Source organism: Acyrthosiphon pisum, chromosome X (assembly GCF_005508785.2).
Source record: "Acyrthosiphon pisum isolate AL4f chromosome X, pea_aphid_22Mar2018_4r6ur, whole genome shotgun sequence".
In the NCBI taxonomy this organism is placed as follows: domain Eukaryota; kingdom Metazoa; phylum Arthropoda; class Insecta; order Hemiptera; family Aphididae; genus Acyrthosiphon; species Acyrthosiphon pisum.
This window is the reverse complement of record NC_042493.1, coordinates 61,028,931-61,047,316: the sequence shown is the minus strand read 5'-3', so window position 1 is coordinate 61,047,316 and position 18,386 is coordinate 61,028,931. Positions and strand designations below refer to the sequence as shown.

Below are 18,386 nucleotides of genomic sequence, written 5' to 3'. Positions count from 1 at the left end.
TGCACAGCAAAGTGACATCTACTCATCCACTTTTTTTTAGTTTTTTTCCTATAAATGTCAAAAACATTTTATTCGTTGGGATAAAAATCTTGAGAATTTTAATAAAAAGCTCCTCAGACATTGTTACAATATCAATTAAAAAATATTTATAATATATAGTCAAGTTATCAAATAGACAATTTACAAATTAATTTTAAGGTAAAATATATATATATATAATGTTCAAGTTTAAAATCTAAGGATTGAAAATTTAACTCAAGGTTCCATGTGGTTCATTTAAAGTTTAAATTAGGGAATACCTTATAATTTAAAAATATTGTTCTTGGATACTTGAAACTTTTAAAATACATTATAACATTTCATACACACATTTCACACAGTTTCAAATTGAAATTTTTCGGCGAAAATGTATTATCCAACTGTAATACTAATGTCTTTTAATAGTAAAATAAATTACTCTACTCACAATAATATCATAAAATATACCAACTTAGTAATATTATAGCGTGACAAACCGTCTTCACTCAGAAAATATTTTATATCATCAAATTCAAATTTAACACATTAATAATTACAGTGACTCTCTAGACATACCAAAGCGTTACCCACTTAGGTACCAGCTATTCTTTTAATCGTACATTTTCAATGAAATTGTTATCGAATATCAATAAAATACTGATTTGCAGTAGCTTAAATAAAAATCCATTTTTTTAGTATTAGTATACTTATACCGAGTTTATTCCAATATAATTAGATCAGTTTATTTTATAGGATGTTACTATAGGTAAATCATTCCAACTATTTATAACAGTGCACTTAATTTTAAAATTAACCATGAAACTATAAAAGACAAATTAAAGAAACTTAATATGAATAAAATTATACATTATATTGATAACAAACAGTTTTAAAAAAATCTTATCTTATTAAACGTATATGTCATTATCTGGTGTATTAATTTCTTTAAGCGATTTATTAATTTCCGTTTTGCATGTCGATTGTGCCCATTTAGCGTCCGCTAAAAACAAATCAAAAGAGTACATTCAAGAACAATTAATATACTAAATTGTAGTTTTATAAAAAAAATAATTACATATATTAATGCACTCAGGGTAAAAGAATAAATTATATAAGCAGCTGATATAAATCCTAATCGATTTTATATAAGAATTGCATACGTGGAAATATTTAAATACAGCTGTGACTAATTCTGAGTACATTTACAATTTAATAAATGAATTCAAATACTATAATTTAAGAATTATTCAGTTCTAAGAATTTTTTGTCACTAACATAATTGTCGAACTAAGTAATGGAAATTTTGAAATTTTAATTGAGGGTTTTTAGAAATGTTCTTCTAGGTACTGGGACATTCAGTAACCACTACAGTCTTACTCCACTATAAAGAGATGTACCTAAACATACGTTGTACTGTATTTAAATGTAATATTAAGTTTATCTATAGACTATAGTACAAATGTTTTATTTAGGTTTAAACTTTAACGTTGGTATGTAAAAGCAAAGGGTAAATAGTAAAATCAATTTTATTATTGTAGGTATCAGCTAGGTTCTAACAGCGGTTCCCAACCCTGGGTACGTGAGATAATCTCTAGAGGTGCATGGGAAAAAAATTAAGTAATGGCGGAAAAATGTTTAATTTGTTTCATTTAAAACAATTCGTTTTGAAAATATGCAATTTATTTTACTAAAATGAAGAATTGTGTCTCACAAATAAAAACATAAACCATAACCTTATCTTTTAGATATCAAGTAAAGAATGATTATAACATAGAACAATATTATAATGAAGATTATAGAATTCTATGTGTGTATAATAATAATAAATAATATATAGTAGATTAGGTGATTGCGTGCATTGAACAGATTTGTCCGATCGGGAAGCGTGACGATAACAATATTATCGTCACAAATTACAATAATATTGGTAAAACTCAATTATTATAGGTATCGGCATATAATCGGTTCATTAATTACTTAAAACTGTAATTATTTTATGAGAACGATTCTTATTATTATTATATATACTTTATATAGCTCGATAATTTCATTGTTTTGAAATTTTTTATCAGAGGTTGCTTAATACTCATTTTATTTCATTCATTTTTTCCGTGTGTTTTAATACAAATTATAAAAATATAATCATTATTACGTTATATTGTATAATTGTTATTTTTTATTCTACATTTTAAGGGCAGTTATGTGAAAAATGTTTAAAAGTTATAATGAGGGGTACAATTTATCAAAATATTAAGCTTAGGGGACATGGCAGACAAAAAAAAATTTGGGCTAGGAGATTAAACTTTATAGTTGGCTTAAAATGAAAATAATTCATACCTATGATATCACCATTTTATAAATATGATTCAAATTTTAGCTTATATTTCCTTTTTAATAATAGTAATTATGTTCTAATTCTCAATAGTGCCCTACTGTGCATCATTAAAAATATATACAACGCGATATTAAGTAATGACAACCCAATAACTGAATAACGAGGTACAATCAATTGTTCGTTGTAATGTCTTCTGAAATTGGTCGTTTGGATTTAGTAGTTTTCAAAGATACCTATGTTTAAAATTATTAAAATGTATGAGAAAATAATATTTGTAAAAATTATTATAAATTAAATGAAATTATGTGTGAAAATAATTATAAGTTATGAGCTATTCTTGATCAAATGTTCTACCATCTATTAAATGTTTTGCGTATTTGTATTAGCCCCGGGCGTCAAATGTCTTAGATCCGGCACTGAGTACAAGTATAATGAAATATTGACATTGGGGTTAGGGCACTACAGCAGTGTAGCAACAAAAAACTTACACTTTACTTACTATCACAAAATATATTAATGTATATACAATGTGTAATAATGATTATTTTCTATTTCTACCTACATAACATTCTTAAACCAGTATTCACGTCTCGCGACGAAAATATATCACGACTAATTTTCCAAACGACCGATTTTAGACGACCAACTTTACCACGACTACTTGACCAATTTACGTAAGCTCCCCAATTACTACACAAAACATGACTTTTATTTTGTCTTATTAGAAACAAATATACAACTATTATGGTTATACATATCATTATTAAAACAACAAATTAATTATGATTATAATTTGATTACCTTCTTTAGGCAATTGTTCTGTTTAGGTAAGGTTACATTATGTTATTAATATGTATTATGAGATGAATTAAAATACGTATTCATAGGTGGAGTTCCTGCAAATTATTTTGATGAGGTGAGGCATTTAATAAGAAACAGATTCACGGAAACCTTGCTCCTATACCCCATAATATGTATTTCACAATAAATTATTTTACATTTTTATAGAACTTTTTGTTATGTTACCAGACTGAATAAAATAAATATTATATTTTATGGAACTATGAAATAACTTTATTTAAGTATCGTCCACCTTCAATCATGGTGTAGTTCTTGTACAAAATAAATTACAAATTGTAATTTTGAACCATATACGTACTAACTAGTACATGTTCCATCTTTATCTGTGTTTTATTTTCATAATATATTATCGGAGTTATGAGCAAAAAACTGTATACATTTTATGATTAAGAAAATGTGGGGCTTTATTCGAATTTCACATTCAAGCTTAATTGTTTAAGACAATAGCACTTAATAAAAAAATAGCTCAAACTTAAAATAACTATTGCGATTTTTGAAAAATGTTCAGTCTAAAGTATTAAGCTGAGGTGACTTTTTATCTATAGAAATTAGAGAGGTATGGAAGAAATTTTCACACAAGTATATATATCAAAAAACATGTACACGGAATAAACGTAGATAAGAAGAAATAAATATCATTATAAAACCAATAGATTCCTACACTTAGAATCTAAAATAATACTTTAATGTATATTTTATTAAGACATATAAAAAGATGCTTATTGTTTTTGATATTAATGAGAGGTTTAACACCCGTAAGTCCTACCCGATCTCCATCTGTGAACGTATTACATATTAAACAATGTGTTCCGGGGCGAAGTGACCACCCGACGTCATATGAAAGTATACCAAAAATAATAAAGAAATACCCTTTTTTTCACCTTGTAAACATTTCTACCAGAAGGAGTGTTTCGATTTCAACATATAGTATATTACCTTTTAGCAAATCAAGAAAGTTCTTTAGAGAAGTCATTTCCTGGTTTTCTCAATATTTCTTTGCCACGGGAAAAACCATTGACAAATTACGAAAAACCACTAAAAATGTAATTTTATTTTCTAATGCTTTGTGTATCACCAAGAAAACGAATAAAAATAAAATTAAGGTTTTTGGTAATTTTGCTGTAATTTATAATATTAAATTAACTTACAGGCTATAATAAAAAATATCTATTATAAATAATATAAAATATCCAGTCTGCCAAACCGTCTTCGCTCAGAATCGTTTTTTTTTATACAATGATATGATACCATTAAATTGAAATTTAATACAATCCATTATACAGTGACCCACTTGTAACCTATGATACCATTGAATTAAAATTTAAACTTTTAAGGTATAATAGGTATAGATTTTCTACTCAAGAAAAATACAAAAGACAAAAAACTTTAAATTTAATAAAAATAATTTCCATATTTCTAGTTTGATTGCGTATGCTGGATGATAGGATAATTAAGGAGCTTTAAAATTAAAAAAAATAAGACCCAATACTTAAAGGGTATTTTTTCATATTTTTTGGTATACTTTCATAGGACGTCGGCCGGTCACTTCACCCCGGAACACATTGTATATCTAGTTTTATGTAGTTACTTAATGAGTAATTAATTAGACTAGTTAATTGACTTCTTGTTTAATCAAATTTAACTGATAATAAATAAGAAATTAGAACATTATATTATTTATAAATGTATAATATTATATTTTAAACATACTCAAACATCCTAGAATCAAAAGAATAATTCAGTATATTAGTATAGTAAAAATTTTAATTGCAAGATATCATGTATTTATCACACCTCCGACCATTTTTCAAATATATAACTACCTATGTATAAACTTGAACATATTATTTTCAAAATTAAAAAAAAATTTTTAAATTTTTTTTTATATATAAAAAAATTTCTTTTATTTTGTGAAAATTTACTATCTGCACAATGAATGGTACAATAAGTGAATGTGTATGAATGAATATAAAATGAGGCATTGGTAAAAATACAATTAATAGTAGTCTCATATTAGAAATCCCTGGACGTGGATGGTAATTTTAGAGAGAAATAATAATAAACACGTTGAGTGTGATGTACGTGAGAAGATCTCAGGGCAATTGCGTTTCAGGCATCTGGCTCGATTGTCCGGAAGAGTATTTGATGAAAGGACTGTGGTGTCGATGGTATAGGTCCATATTAAGATGTTATACATCATAGGAATGTAAACCGTAAACAACGTTTAGAGGAAAGAAGCGATGTCACTTTCTTGAGGGACACCAGTTAAAATGTTTTGTGTGCTGGAAAATGAAGTTTTTATTTTGTCTCTGAATGTTCTGTTATTTAGGTATGATTTTAGAAGTAAATAATATGGTGCCGAGAAGATTTTTTTAAGTTTGAATAATAAGCCATAGTGCCAGATTTTGCCAAAGGCTCAAGCTGCGTCGAGAAAAAGGGCTAAGAAATATTTTTTTTTCAAGAAATGTAGCAATGTGGTCCACTGGTCCAGTATGTGATGGAGAAAATTGCATGTTTGGCTCGGAAACCGAAATGAAAGCTTGGGAGGGCATTTTGTTTTAGCGCAATAGTCGCAAGTCTCTCAAGAAGAAGTTTTTCAAACATTTTTCCGAACGTGGGTAGTAGACAAATTGATCTGTAAGATTCGCGAATATCAGATTGTTTGTCTACCTTAAGTATAGTAATAGTGCAGATTTCCAAGTGGGTAGGAAATAAGATAGTCGAAATATTGCATTAAAGATGTAGGGGAGAAGAATTATGGTTTTTGGTGGTATGTTTTTCACTGTTTTGTTGTTTATGAGATCATGACTATGTGACTTATTATTCTTGAGTTTTTTAATAATTGATAGAACTTCGCCAGGAACGGTGGGCGAGGTTGGTAGTACCATTGGCAGAGTCGATGTGATACATTTATCAACTTGATGAATATGATATTGGAGGGAAGTAGGCAGATGCAGTATAAATAGGTATGGAGTTAATATTTATAGATGAAGCGAGTATCTGTATGTGTTGCTTGGATTTAGAAGGAAAGGGTGGGTGTGGGATTTTAGGAATAATAGTACTTCTGCACCGACATATGTTGAGTCATCGGTGTTATTTACTGGAGACAGCCGTACCCAAACATTTTAAATGTTGAGCTGAAGGTTCACTTTATTTATTAATTATTTGAAACTTTGTATAGATATTTATTTTTAATAATATTAAGAAATATAACATGCATTAGTGTTTGACTTGTTTTTGAAGAACTATTGATAATCAATAAAATTACTCTAATTAAATATTTTTCAATAAACTTAATGATGATTATGATTTATTATAATCTAAAATAAAACTATTATTGCATATTACTATTATATCTCGTTCTTACTTTCTAAACCTATAGTAAAAAAAAAGATAAATATTATCGTATTTATATATTATTAGTATTTTGTTTAATATTTCTAAAAATATTTTTTTTCACAATATTTATTCTATAGTATATGTTGTAACAATAACTACATTTGAGTTGTTAGAACTACGGTTTAATATTTATAAACATCATTCTATCAAACTAATAGTTAAAATAAAACAACAATTAATTTGATGAACAATCAAATGCTCACTTTTTAAATTTTTTTAACCATACAATACTAAAGAAACATAACTTTGTAGATTGTATGTTTATATATTATAAAAGTATTCACAAGTAAATTTGTGATACATAATATGAAAAAACTTGGTAATCTGTTTGGTATTAGTGTACCTACCTACTTAACAATCAGATAAACTATAGTCACAAACCTCGACCACTAAATTACTTACAGCTTTAGGACTCGTATTTTAATGTAAATTGTTTAATTTTGATTAATCTGTTATACAGATTTTAACCTATTCTTTACATATTATACTACATTTAATCTATATAACACTGATAAAAGAATGACTAAAGATCAGCTACCCTGACGAATAAGCTATAATTTATAATAAATAATTTAAAAATACCTAAAATTATCCACTGCAATCAAGATATGTTATAGATACTAATAGGTTTTATTTCAATATGTTTGTATTCTTTAATATAAATGTATTTACATATCGATTCGACCATTTTAGCATGTTAAACATATAATTTGGTTGTATAAATACATTCAACTCCAAGCTCTACTTAAAACTTATCAGTGAGGTATCTATACATTTGTATCTTATCATTATATTATATTCTTACACCATTTAGATGGGCCAATAATTAAAGGACTGACTTTCACTGAAACAAATTAAAATTATTGAATTTAATGAAAATTAAACATTTGTTTTATTTTAATTAATTTTGTAAAATTGTAAGTGAACTGTATAAGGTTAGTATAACTCGTGGAGGGAGTTTCGTTTGGTCTACGGTGACTGGAGAGTCATGTTCGATCTATCAACGATAAAATAACGTCTGGTGACACTCTGTTGTTAACCACTATTGTTTCTAATACAGTCAACGGATTTTTCTTATGTCTTCATCACACCTTCAGAAAATCAGGAAGGGTGCGAAGAAACTCCTAACTTGAAGGCTAGTGGTTAGTCTGAGATCCCGAATGAGTTCCTCAACTGTGTCATCCAGACCCACTTACGATCCGTCCTCCGGGCTTTTAACACCTGCCTTAGCGATGTTACCTTGCTGGAAGATGATAATTCTTCGCAAGAGGGCTGTTCTATCTATGGACATTCCCTCAATTTGTCTACTCAACACCCCGGGCAACTAATTGGAGAATTTGCTTCTCCAGAGGCTTCATGGTCACTTTTATGCTAATGAAGGCCACCGGAGAGTTCCTAAGCATTTTGGTATTCGTAAGTCATCACCATAAAATGTGATGTTACCTTCGTCACTGACATCACTACAAAAGTGATGGTGTGTCCTGTTCGCTTTAATAATCCATGAAAGTCAGCACAATGACTGTAACATTAAACTCTAAGTCCAACCTTGTAAGACCTCAACGAATAACTGGTTCTAGAGTGCAACATGCCTATAGAACTGTTTCCAACGAGGCCTCGATCCTGTTGGCAGGCATGTCTCCAGTGGATCTCCAGGAACAGGATATGGTCTGGGACAATCTTAGGCACGCGCCAGTGACTCTCAAATTACCTGAAGAAAAATCAAGACAGAGAAACGGAAAACAACCAGTGGCAAAACAGATGGAGGTCTACCACCATGGACACATTGTCTGATGCCAAACGGTATCCGGTGAATTGGTCGCCACGCCGGTGAATTGATCGTGAATACAATTGATCGTGAATACAATTGATCGCTCAATTGATCGTCGAACGAACATTTTTAGTCTTTCAGTAATTAGTACGATAAACTATCCTGACGACCAATTGTATTTACGATCAATTCGCTCGCCATCGATTCACCGGCAATCAATTGTTCGCGACCAATTCACCGCGATCCATTCCAAACATAGCTAGGAGGCTGGGGAGGACAGTCCTTAATATCCCTCTAATCGATCATATGATACAGGTGATTTCTGACCATAGGTGCTTTCAGAATTATCTTTATCACGTTGGTAGGGTGCCATGCACAGTTTGTGTCCGTCGGATACGGTGTATTGCACTTTTTTCTTCTATTTCAATTGGGAGCGGCTAAAAGTGTACCTTGGCACCCTCTTTAGTTGTTCCACATCTACATCTGAACTCCCCGAAATTCTCTGTCCTACCAGTTAATCTCGCAGAAAGGAAAGCTTCCCAGAGCGAAACAAAACAAACGTTTTTGATTTTTATCTCTTCTATGCCAGAGATCAGTAGTATTTGAATAACTAGAATTTGCAAATGACATATTTTCATTTAAGTTAAATATAAGTTCATACAAATTCCCAACTTTTCAACCATTGTTGAAAATAACCTTTAAACAAGCATTTTCTAACCTTCCAACTGACAATAAATTGTGTCTCAATTCAGGTACACACAAAACCTTTTCTATTTTACACATTATTTCTTTACCATCATTAAAACTAATGGCATTAATATAACCCATTTTTGTTGCAATCAAGCTTTGTCCAGTTTTAGCTACTCCTTCAACAATAGGTCTTTCAAGTAAATGTGATTCGTTGAAATAGTTTTCAGTATTAATTAAATGATCTGTAGCTCCAGAGTCAATGAACCATTTTAAATTATCATTAGAACTTATATTAAATGAATCATTTTGCTGAGTGTTCGTCAGCCTCTGCTATAATTGCAATGCTTAAATAATATTTCTTTTTTCTGGTTTTCAATATTGGACAGTAAGGTCTTTTGTGGTTAGGACCACCACATTCAAAACAACGAATTTGACGAGTTTCCTTATCAGCTATAAAGGTAGCCTTTCCGATGTTACTAGAGCTACTGAGCTCTTGACTATCTAAACTATCAATGGATTTGTTTTCACGCCTTTCTTCATCATCTAATAATCTAATTTTAATAAAATCAATTTTTACTTTATTTGGAGATAAAGTCTTAATTGCTGTTACAACATTATCAAATGAAGATGGTAACGTCAATAATAAACGACATACAACGTCCATTTCATCTAATTTTGCACCACTTGTTTTCAACTGCCGTACATGTGAATCAAAGATAACAAAATGTTCTTCAAGAGGATCACCTTCGGCTAATCTTGGTGTTAACAATCTTTTTCTTAAATATAATTGTCCAGCTATTCCCTTTCTCTCAAATGTTGCTGCAAGACAATCCTACACTTCTTCTGATGTCTTACCTCTAACATACTCTAAATGAGTATCAGCTATACATTGAACCAATAATGACCTACCTACACTTCTTGTCATTATTATTCCAAGCCATCAGCTTTGTTGAATCTAACGGAGGAACACTATCAACATATTCCTTAACCCCGAATTCTTCCAGCAAAGTGAAAGTGCTAAGTGCTGTGTTATTGGTATGTACGTGCACGTGGGGGAGCGCTCTGCTATTTATTTTATACGCAGTTGACGAGTACTGATTATCACTTACTACGCACACATTTACACGACCCGCATGCACATACATGGAAAATTGTATAATATATTCAACTCCTTAAAAACGGTCGGTATTGATACCACTTAAGAGGATACTACATCCGCATGCGTTCTCACTGTCTTACAAAGGCATAACATAGCAAATTATACGCTAAGCATATCACACTCACTTACCTCAGCTGTTGGTTTAAAAATTAGAGTGAATTTACCTATTATACAATTTTGAAGTAAGAATATTATCTAATGAACCTCATAGGTTTTTTTTTATATTTTAATTTTACAACATGTTATAAGTATTTTAAAATTGTAAATTGTTTGACCATTTTAAAGTACTCATAACTTGCTTCAAAATTGAAATATAAGAAAAAACTATGAGGTTCACTATATTATAATCTAACCTTTACATTTTATAAGAGGTCAAATCATTCTAGATTTTTAATTAACTAAATGTGATGGGCTGAACGTACAATTTGTTATGCTAACCTTTTGTAAGACAAAGTAATTATGCGGGTGTAGCGTACTCTTAAGAAGTAGGCGATACTAATTCCTATTGTTTACATATCACCAAGTGATTTCCATACAATTTTATAATTTTTAATACAACGTTATGGAATATTATTTTTATAGTATTTGGTCTATAGTTTTTTCACATTAAAAATACATACATAATTTAGACGCGTCAACAATATACTTGGTATATTTATCTATATATCCTGAAAAAACAGTTGCATATGAATTATTTTGTTTGGTCACATTAAAAAAGATTATTTATACTCAAGAACCAATTCCATTTTTCAAACTATAGTATAGCATTTAAAAAAGGTTCCTACTAAGAGTTATGCAAAGTTAGTTAGGGACAGTGTATTGAGACTTATCTAGATAAATTTATCTAGATAATTATTTAGTTATCTTTTATCTTATCTAGATAAATAGTTGCGTTTTATCTAAATAGTTATCTAAGATAAAAAATTCATCCATCTACATAAATTTATCTAGATAAATTCGTCTCTATACAAAAAAATGAAATACACTTTTTTATTGTCAATTTATTTTTTTTTGATAATTAATACTTTAAGTTTGAATTGTCGTCATCTCAGTAAAATAATTGTATATTCATACTAATATTATATATTAGGTACCTATTATTTATTATTGATATTTTCGTTAGGGATCCAGCTCAATGCTCAAATGACAAATATACCTACATTTCATTGTTATCTTGTGTTGGTGACTCGTGAACAGTAAATTAGTGGAAAAATATTATAATGATTTAATTTCCAACTTATTAGCTATAAGTTATTTTTAGGTAGAGTAGCTACTCAGTCAGGACTATTATACCGCGCATGTAATTGTGTTTTCCTAGTTCCGACGTGTACAACTGTACCGATACGGATCAATTGTGTCAACCAACTGCAATATTGGTCTTCAATTTTTAATTGGGTTTGGGTACGATTGATATTTTAAATAATCGAAGCAATATAAATCTTTATATCATTTTTATTTATTCGTAATAAACTAATAACTATTAAGTAATATCATTATATTTGTAACAGTGCATATCGACTGCCGCAACGAAAACTGTCGTAACTCAATTTTCCAAGTAAGTTGAAGAAAATAAAAATGATAAGTTGAGCTGTTCTGTGTCCGTACCAGTGTTGGGAATTATCTAGATAATTGTATGTACATAAATTATCCAGATAAAATTATTTTTTTAATTATCTTATCTAGATAAAAATAACTAAATCATCTAATTATCTCATCTAGATAAATATAATGGTTATCTGTGGTAATTTATCTAGATAAATAATTTAATTATAAGAATATTTTTAAACACTGAAATAGCTAATAATTTACAAGAGTCGAATAATGATTCCAAATACCAATATTATTATAGTTAAAAAAAGAAATATTTATTGAAATATTGTCAGTTTTATTTTAGATTCTGAGCGGAGCAAGGAAGCTATTGGTTTTACAATGGTGTTTATATTTTTATTTTTATTTTTATATCCTGTATAAAGGAGTGCTTCGATTTCAACATAATATAGTACCTTATCGTTTAGCAAATTGGATCAAAATGGTACTTTAAAAAGGTCATTTTCCGATTTTCTCAATAACTATTTAATGCCACTGGAAAAACGACCGAAAAATTACGAATAAACGCTCAAAATGGGATTTTAATTTCCAACGCTTTGTCCATCACCATAGAAACGAATAAAAAATTATAACATTAATTCAACTTACATGATAAATAATAACAATATAAAATATCCAGACTGACAAACCGTCTCCACTCAGAATCGTTTTTCTTATACAATTATATTTTATCATTGAATTCAAGTCTAATACAACCCATTATACAATGACCCACTTGTAACCTACTGTACAGCAGAGCGACATCCACTTACCTGCTTTTGTTATTTTATTTTTATTCAAATTGTATTAAAAATTAAAATTGTATATTATTTTAGTTGAAAAATAACATAAAGGATTTATTAATTAATAAATATTACCTAATTAGTAATTACTAATAAATTACATTATTTATACTAGTTTTCTAACTAGTTTATTATACGTACGGGTTTCAGTCATCAAAAAATTATAATTATCTTGTCCTGTATTCTCTTTTCCTAAAAAAAAATGATTTTCAATAGTTTACACTATCCTTTAAAGCTTCCATACAATTAGGGAATATATAATCCATATTATAGGTATTTCATTACTTAATTATAAATATAATGATTGATTATAAATTCTTATTTAGGCCAAAATTGTTATTATCTTAATTCATCATTATACGAAATTAATGACATACGTTATGCATTATTAATTAATATAAAATTATCAAAATGCATAAGATACTTACTAAATCCATGAACTTTTAATATTCCTATCATTACAATCAAACACATTTATTAGGTACTTAATACTTCGTGAGTAAATTAAATTCATTAAAATACAAATGTAGCTAGGTAACACTAATTACTATTTAAAAAATATTTATACAGCATTATGCTTGTATAAATGTATAATAAAACTGATGTTTTTTTTTAATTTTTTTTTTTATTTGGCTTAAGACTGATTACTTAGGTCATTAGCGTGTAGGATTGCAGGGTTGGGATGGTTGGAACGGTCGATTAGGAACACGTGTATGTGTTACAATGTTTTTGCGCACTACGAAGCCGGGTCACAAATCCGAGAACTAGTGACAGCGGCCGATGCTTACTCTCAATCACGTGGCGTTATTGATTTCAGACACTTCGTCGCTCCGGGCCACTCTGATGTTATTGTATTAATATGTATAAGCAGCTTAGCATGGTTAATTAAATTAATACCCCTGCAGTGATATGTTAATGTATTTACTTACATTACTACTGTGTATTACATTACTACTGTGTGAATATCATACATTTTAGCATGAAATAATGTTTAATCGATATATTCAGGACACTTGATCACAGTTAAAGGTATAATTTGTATATTAATCAACGGGATTGCACAACAATTGTCTGCAAATATATCTTCAAAGTCAAAGAAGGCTAAGAATAATTTCATTGTCATCACTTAGCACTAATTGGTAACCAGCTATTTTTCAATTTTTATATTGTTCGTATAACAAATCATAGAATTAAAATCTTGTTATTATCAACATTTAATTAATAATTACTCAAGAATTCCTACAGATAAAAATGTTGTAAATAAAATAGAAAAAAAAATACTTGTATTATCCCAAGCACGATATTGACATACGTAAACGCATATTATTTGTTCCGTAATAATTGTTTCCATGTATATTGTATATTAATTGTATGTTATGTTGTGTATTATTATATGATGTAATGCTATGTAATATTTGAGCATTTTAATAATTTATACGTTTATACTTTGTACAATGTATGTATATAAATTTTATTTCATAACCTGTAGTAGATAATAGTTATACTAAATACTTGTACTCGTATGCAATATCTTACCAACACACACTAAAGAAATAGAAATAATATTATTATAATTTTTAAATTATTTCACGGAAAATCAAATATAACTAGTTCAATGGAGTAATCCCAGGTTTACCACAGCATAATAAAATCAAAGACTACGAACTCTTACTGATTGATGACTTCAGTAGTTCAGTAAGTATATGACGTAGAAAATATGGTGTCCCATCGCCCGGTGCATTAACATCACGATAACCTACCCAAATTAACCATAGTATGTATCATAATTAAGGGCAACAGTTCATTATCAGACGATCGTAGCACGATAGACAGTAAGCCAACTATCTTTCAGAGCAATCATACTTGTAAGAAGCACTTTCATCTGCAACACTATAACGTAGAAAGGAGGGCTAGGTAAGGTTCCATCAAAACCAACATACACTCAAATAGTTGTTAAATGTCAAAGATCATGTGATCAAATTGGCAACCTGTACAATGACTTAAAAGTTAACTATAATGTTAATTAGGCTACTGGCATAGGCGCATATAACATTTAAGATGTGAAGGGGGGCTAAGCATAAAACAAACTTTAGGAAATGTTTGCGGATGGGGCAATGGATATTTTTGGGGGCTTAATGTCTAACGTCTATGGCTACTGACTATTATTAAATGTTCAACCAGGCTCTTGATATAAAAATATGTGTTTGAGCGAACGTATAAGTATTAACTAACAATGATTAAGCTCTGTAGTTAAGACATTAAAGACCTAAGTAGAACAGGAATATCACCATTATTATAACACTATTGAATACACCGCAGTACCAAGTGCATCAGATACATATTGGAAAATAAATGGCCACTTTGATCAAATTAGCTTAGTCAATTTCACAAGTAATGCAGAAGACTCCATATATATAGTGTAACAGACAACAGTCATAAATAAGGAAATAAAATAAAGTATGGAGTTGTAGGCTAAAATATTATCAAAATTTATACTCCAATGACCACACCATTAACTAAAAGTAAAAATTGACCAATTTTATAAACAGTAAACGGAAATATTTAGAATCATTTAAACTATACCTATCTACTGTTAGTGACTGGTGACCTTAATGCAAACACGAACGTAACTAAACACGATGATCGGATGAACGATAGTTGTATTAGACTAAAAGACTTAGCTACCTACTAGAAGAAGACTTAGGATTATGAGTACTTAAAATGTTTCCCATAAAGACTTACAAAATACATAAATGTAATATATGTTAATACATGATGCAGTGATCTATGACTGGTGACAGTTATTATTGGGGTGACTTTTTTAATAACACGATTGCGAACGATTATAGCATAACAATAAGGACCCTAGAAAACGACACGATTGAATTCCTGAGTACATTATCTAAATAACTTATTTTAATTGGAGGTGATCTAAACGCGAAAAACATACAATGGGGCTGTCGCACCAACAACCCTCGCGGTAACACCCTACATAACCTATCGCAACAAAATAATTACAAAATGCACGCTCCTCCTTCTCCAACCTATTGGCCCACATCCCTAAGAAAAAGACCAGACATCTAGATATATTTGTCACGAAAATCCCAAACAGCCTTCACAATACATTAACTAACCTCGACGATCTATGCTCTGATCACTCGGCAGTCCTTCTCACAATAGACACCGCTGCCTCTAAAAAGCCGAACAAACCTAGTCTCACTCAAGGTCGTATGGACTGGGAAGCCTTCAGAACCCAACTCGTTAACCGTATAGATCTCAAAACTAGACTAAAATCAACTCAAGACATAAACGACGCTGTTCACACCCTCACAACATCAATTCAACAAGCAGCTTGGTCCTCCTCCACTATTCCTAACCCACTGAATAAACCCACATCTAATCTTCCACATTTTGTCAGAACTCTAATATCGGAAAAAAGAAAAGCACGCGCTGTTTGGCAAAGAACTAAATATCCCTCTGACAAACGACTATTTAATCACCTCACCAATAAACTCAAAAGAATCCTAGCTAAAATCAAATCCGATAACTTAACAAACCATCTCGCATCCCTTTCCACCACCGACAATTCTCTTTGGCAAAACACCAGAAAAATTCTCCGCTCTCAACCACCAGTACCCCCCCTGAGAAACCCTGACGGCACATGGCTTATCAGTGACTCGGAAAAAGCTAATGCTTTTCGTCATCACCTACACACAACGTTCCAGCCACATATTGACATCATACCCCGTAATAAAATAGTTGAAGTCGACCACTTCCTATCCAGTCCACTACCTATGACCCTTCTGCCAAAACATATTAGACCCAGTGAAGTCGAATTTACAATCAATAAATCTGCGCGTCATAAAACCCCAGGTTACGACCTTATTACATCAGAAGTCGCCTCCCAACTTCCCAGAAAAGCCATCTTATCACTCACGCACATTTTCAACTCCATGCTCAGACTCTCATACTTTCCTCTACTTTGGAAATTTTCGATCATAATTATGATACTTAAACCCGGGAAACCCGCTGACTCTCCCAGCTCATACAGACCAATAAGCCTTCTACCTTTCTTCTCCAAAGTATTTGAAAAACTCGCACTTAAACGCCTACTCCCAATCATTGACACAAACCTCCCAGACAATCAATTCGGATTTCGTAATAACCACTCCACCATACACCAGGTTCATCGTATAGTTGACAAAATTTCCTATTCTCTTGAAAAGAAACTAATCTGCACAGGCGCCTTCTTAGATGTAGCACAAGCGTTTGACAAGGTATGGCATCACGGCCTCCTCTTCAAATTAAAATCAATATTTCCACCCAGCTTTTACTTAATCTTCAAGTCCTATCTAGAAGACAGGCACTTCTCCGTACGATATGGCTCAGTCCTATCTGACATATCATCAATTAGAGCTGGAGTACCGCAAATAGCTGTAGCGGCACCTCTTTTATTCAACCTGTACACATCAGACCAACCCACTACCAACTTCACCACCACCGGTGACTTCGCCGATGATAAAGCCATCCTGGCTCTTCACCATGACCCTCTCGAGGCATCCAGCAGAATCCAAACCCACCTTGACATCCTCTCGACATGGTACAAAGAGTGGGGGTTCAAACTCAATGAATCCAAATCCATTCACTGCACATTCACTCTCAGACCAATAAGCTGTCCCTCTATCACACTCAACAACCAACCACTCCCGACCGCTCAAAATGTCCGTTACCTAGGCTTATGCCTAGATCGTCGACTCACGTGGGCTACCCACATACGTAACAAACGACTTGTACTAAATAATCGTCAAAGACAACTTCGCCTCCTCCTATCATCCAAACATCTCTCACTACACAATAAAATCCTCATGTACAAAGTACTCCTCAAACCTATCTGGACCTACGGAATCCAACTCTGGGGTTCAGCCAAAGACTCCAATATAAACCGAATCCAAACATTTCAATCCAAATGCCTCAGGCAGATAACTAAAGCCCCTTTTTATGTTACAAATGATACCCTCCACAGGGACCTCCTCATTCCGACAGTAAAAAACGTCGCCAAAACCCTATATAAACGTTTCCACCTTAAACTTTCAAATCACCGAAACCCTCTCATCCAAAACCTTTCTTGCCGAACAATCCCGGGCGACCCTGGCCGACGTTTAAAGCGTAGCTGGTGCCGTGACCTACTAGTCGACTAGTTGACTAGTCCACCATCCTGCCATGAAGTGCTATTAATGAATAGTCTCTTCAACAAGTCAACCATGTCCAATTACCAATATATTATCATTATCTCCATTGTACTTATTGTAAATATTTTTTTATACAGATTGTACAAATAAAAACAAATATGACAAAAAAAACGTGTGCAATGTTAAGCCTGAGATTTTGGATGGCGTTGATTGGCAATAAAAACAACACACTCTGCCCATGTTGATTAAAACAATTTAATAATTTAATACACAATTTTGATATCCAATTAGTAATTAGTTAGTACTTGGTATAAGATTTAATAACAAGTTAACAAAATTCAAAAATTTTAAACGTTTTAATATTTAATTTCAACGTTATCAGTTAACAATATGACACTATGACACAGCTTCGCATCGTATGCGGTGATTGAATTGATTGAAATACATATATTATGTAACTTTTTACATTTTGTTTTGTACTTTGTAACCACCAATTGTTATTATCATTAATTATAATTTTAATATCATATAACATGTTTTTACTATTAGGTATGTCTATGCCAATAGGTAACTTTTA

General features: G+C 31.0%; 1 protein-coding gene across 1 annotated transcript in view; it reads right to left on the bottom strand.

Moving 5' to 3' along the window:
* Window positions 1-713: 713 nt before the first annotated feature.
* The window catches only part of LOC100167449 (uncharacterized), a gene marked incomplete in the record, with an annotated part of 64,425 nt that continues 46,752 nt past the window's right edge, over window positions 714-18,386 (bottom strand). Inside the window, 9 exon segments of the mRNA NM_001163205.1 lie at window positions 714-1,018; window positions 3,155-3,172; window positions 4,925-4,933; window positions 6,582-6,590; window positions 7,419-7,457; window positions 10,851-10,898; window positions 12,762-12,812; window positions 13,049-13,072; window positions 14,157-14,167. Coding sequence (NP_001156677.1) covers window positions 927-1,018; window positions 3,155-3,172; window positions 4,925-4,933; window positions 6,582-6,590; window positions 7,419-7,457; window positions 10,851-10,898; window positions 12,762-12,812; window positions 13,049-13,072; window positions 14,157-14,167 — 301 coding nt within the window.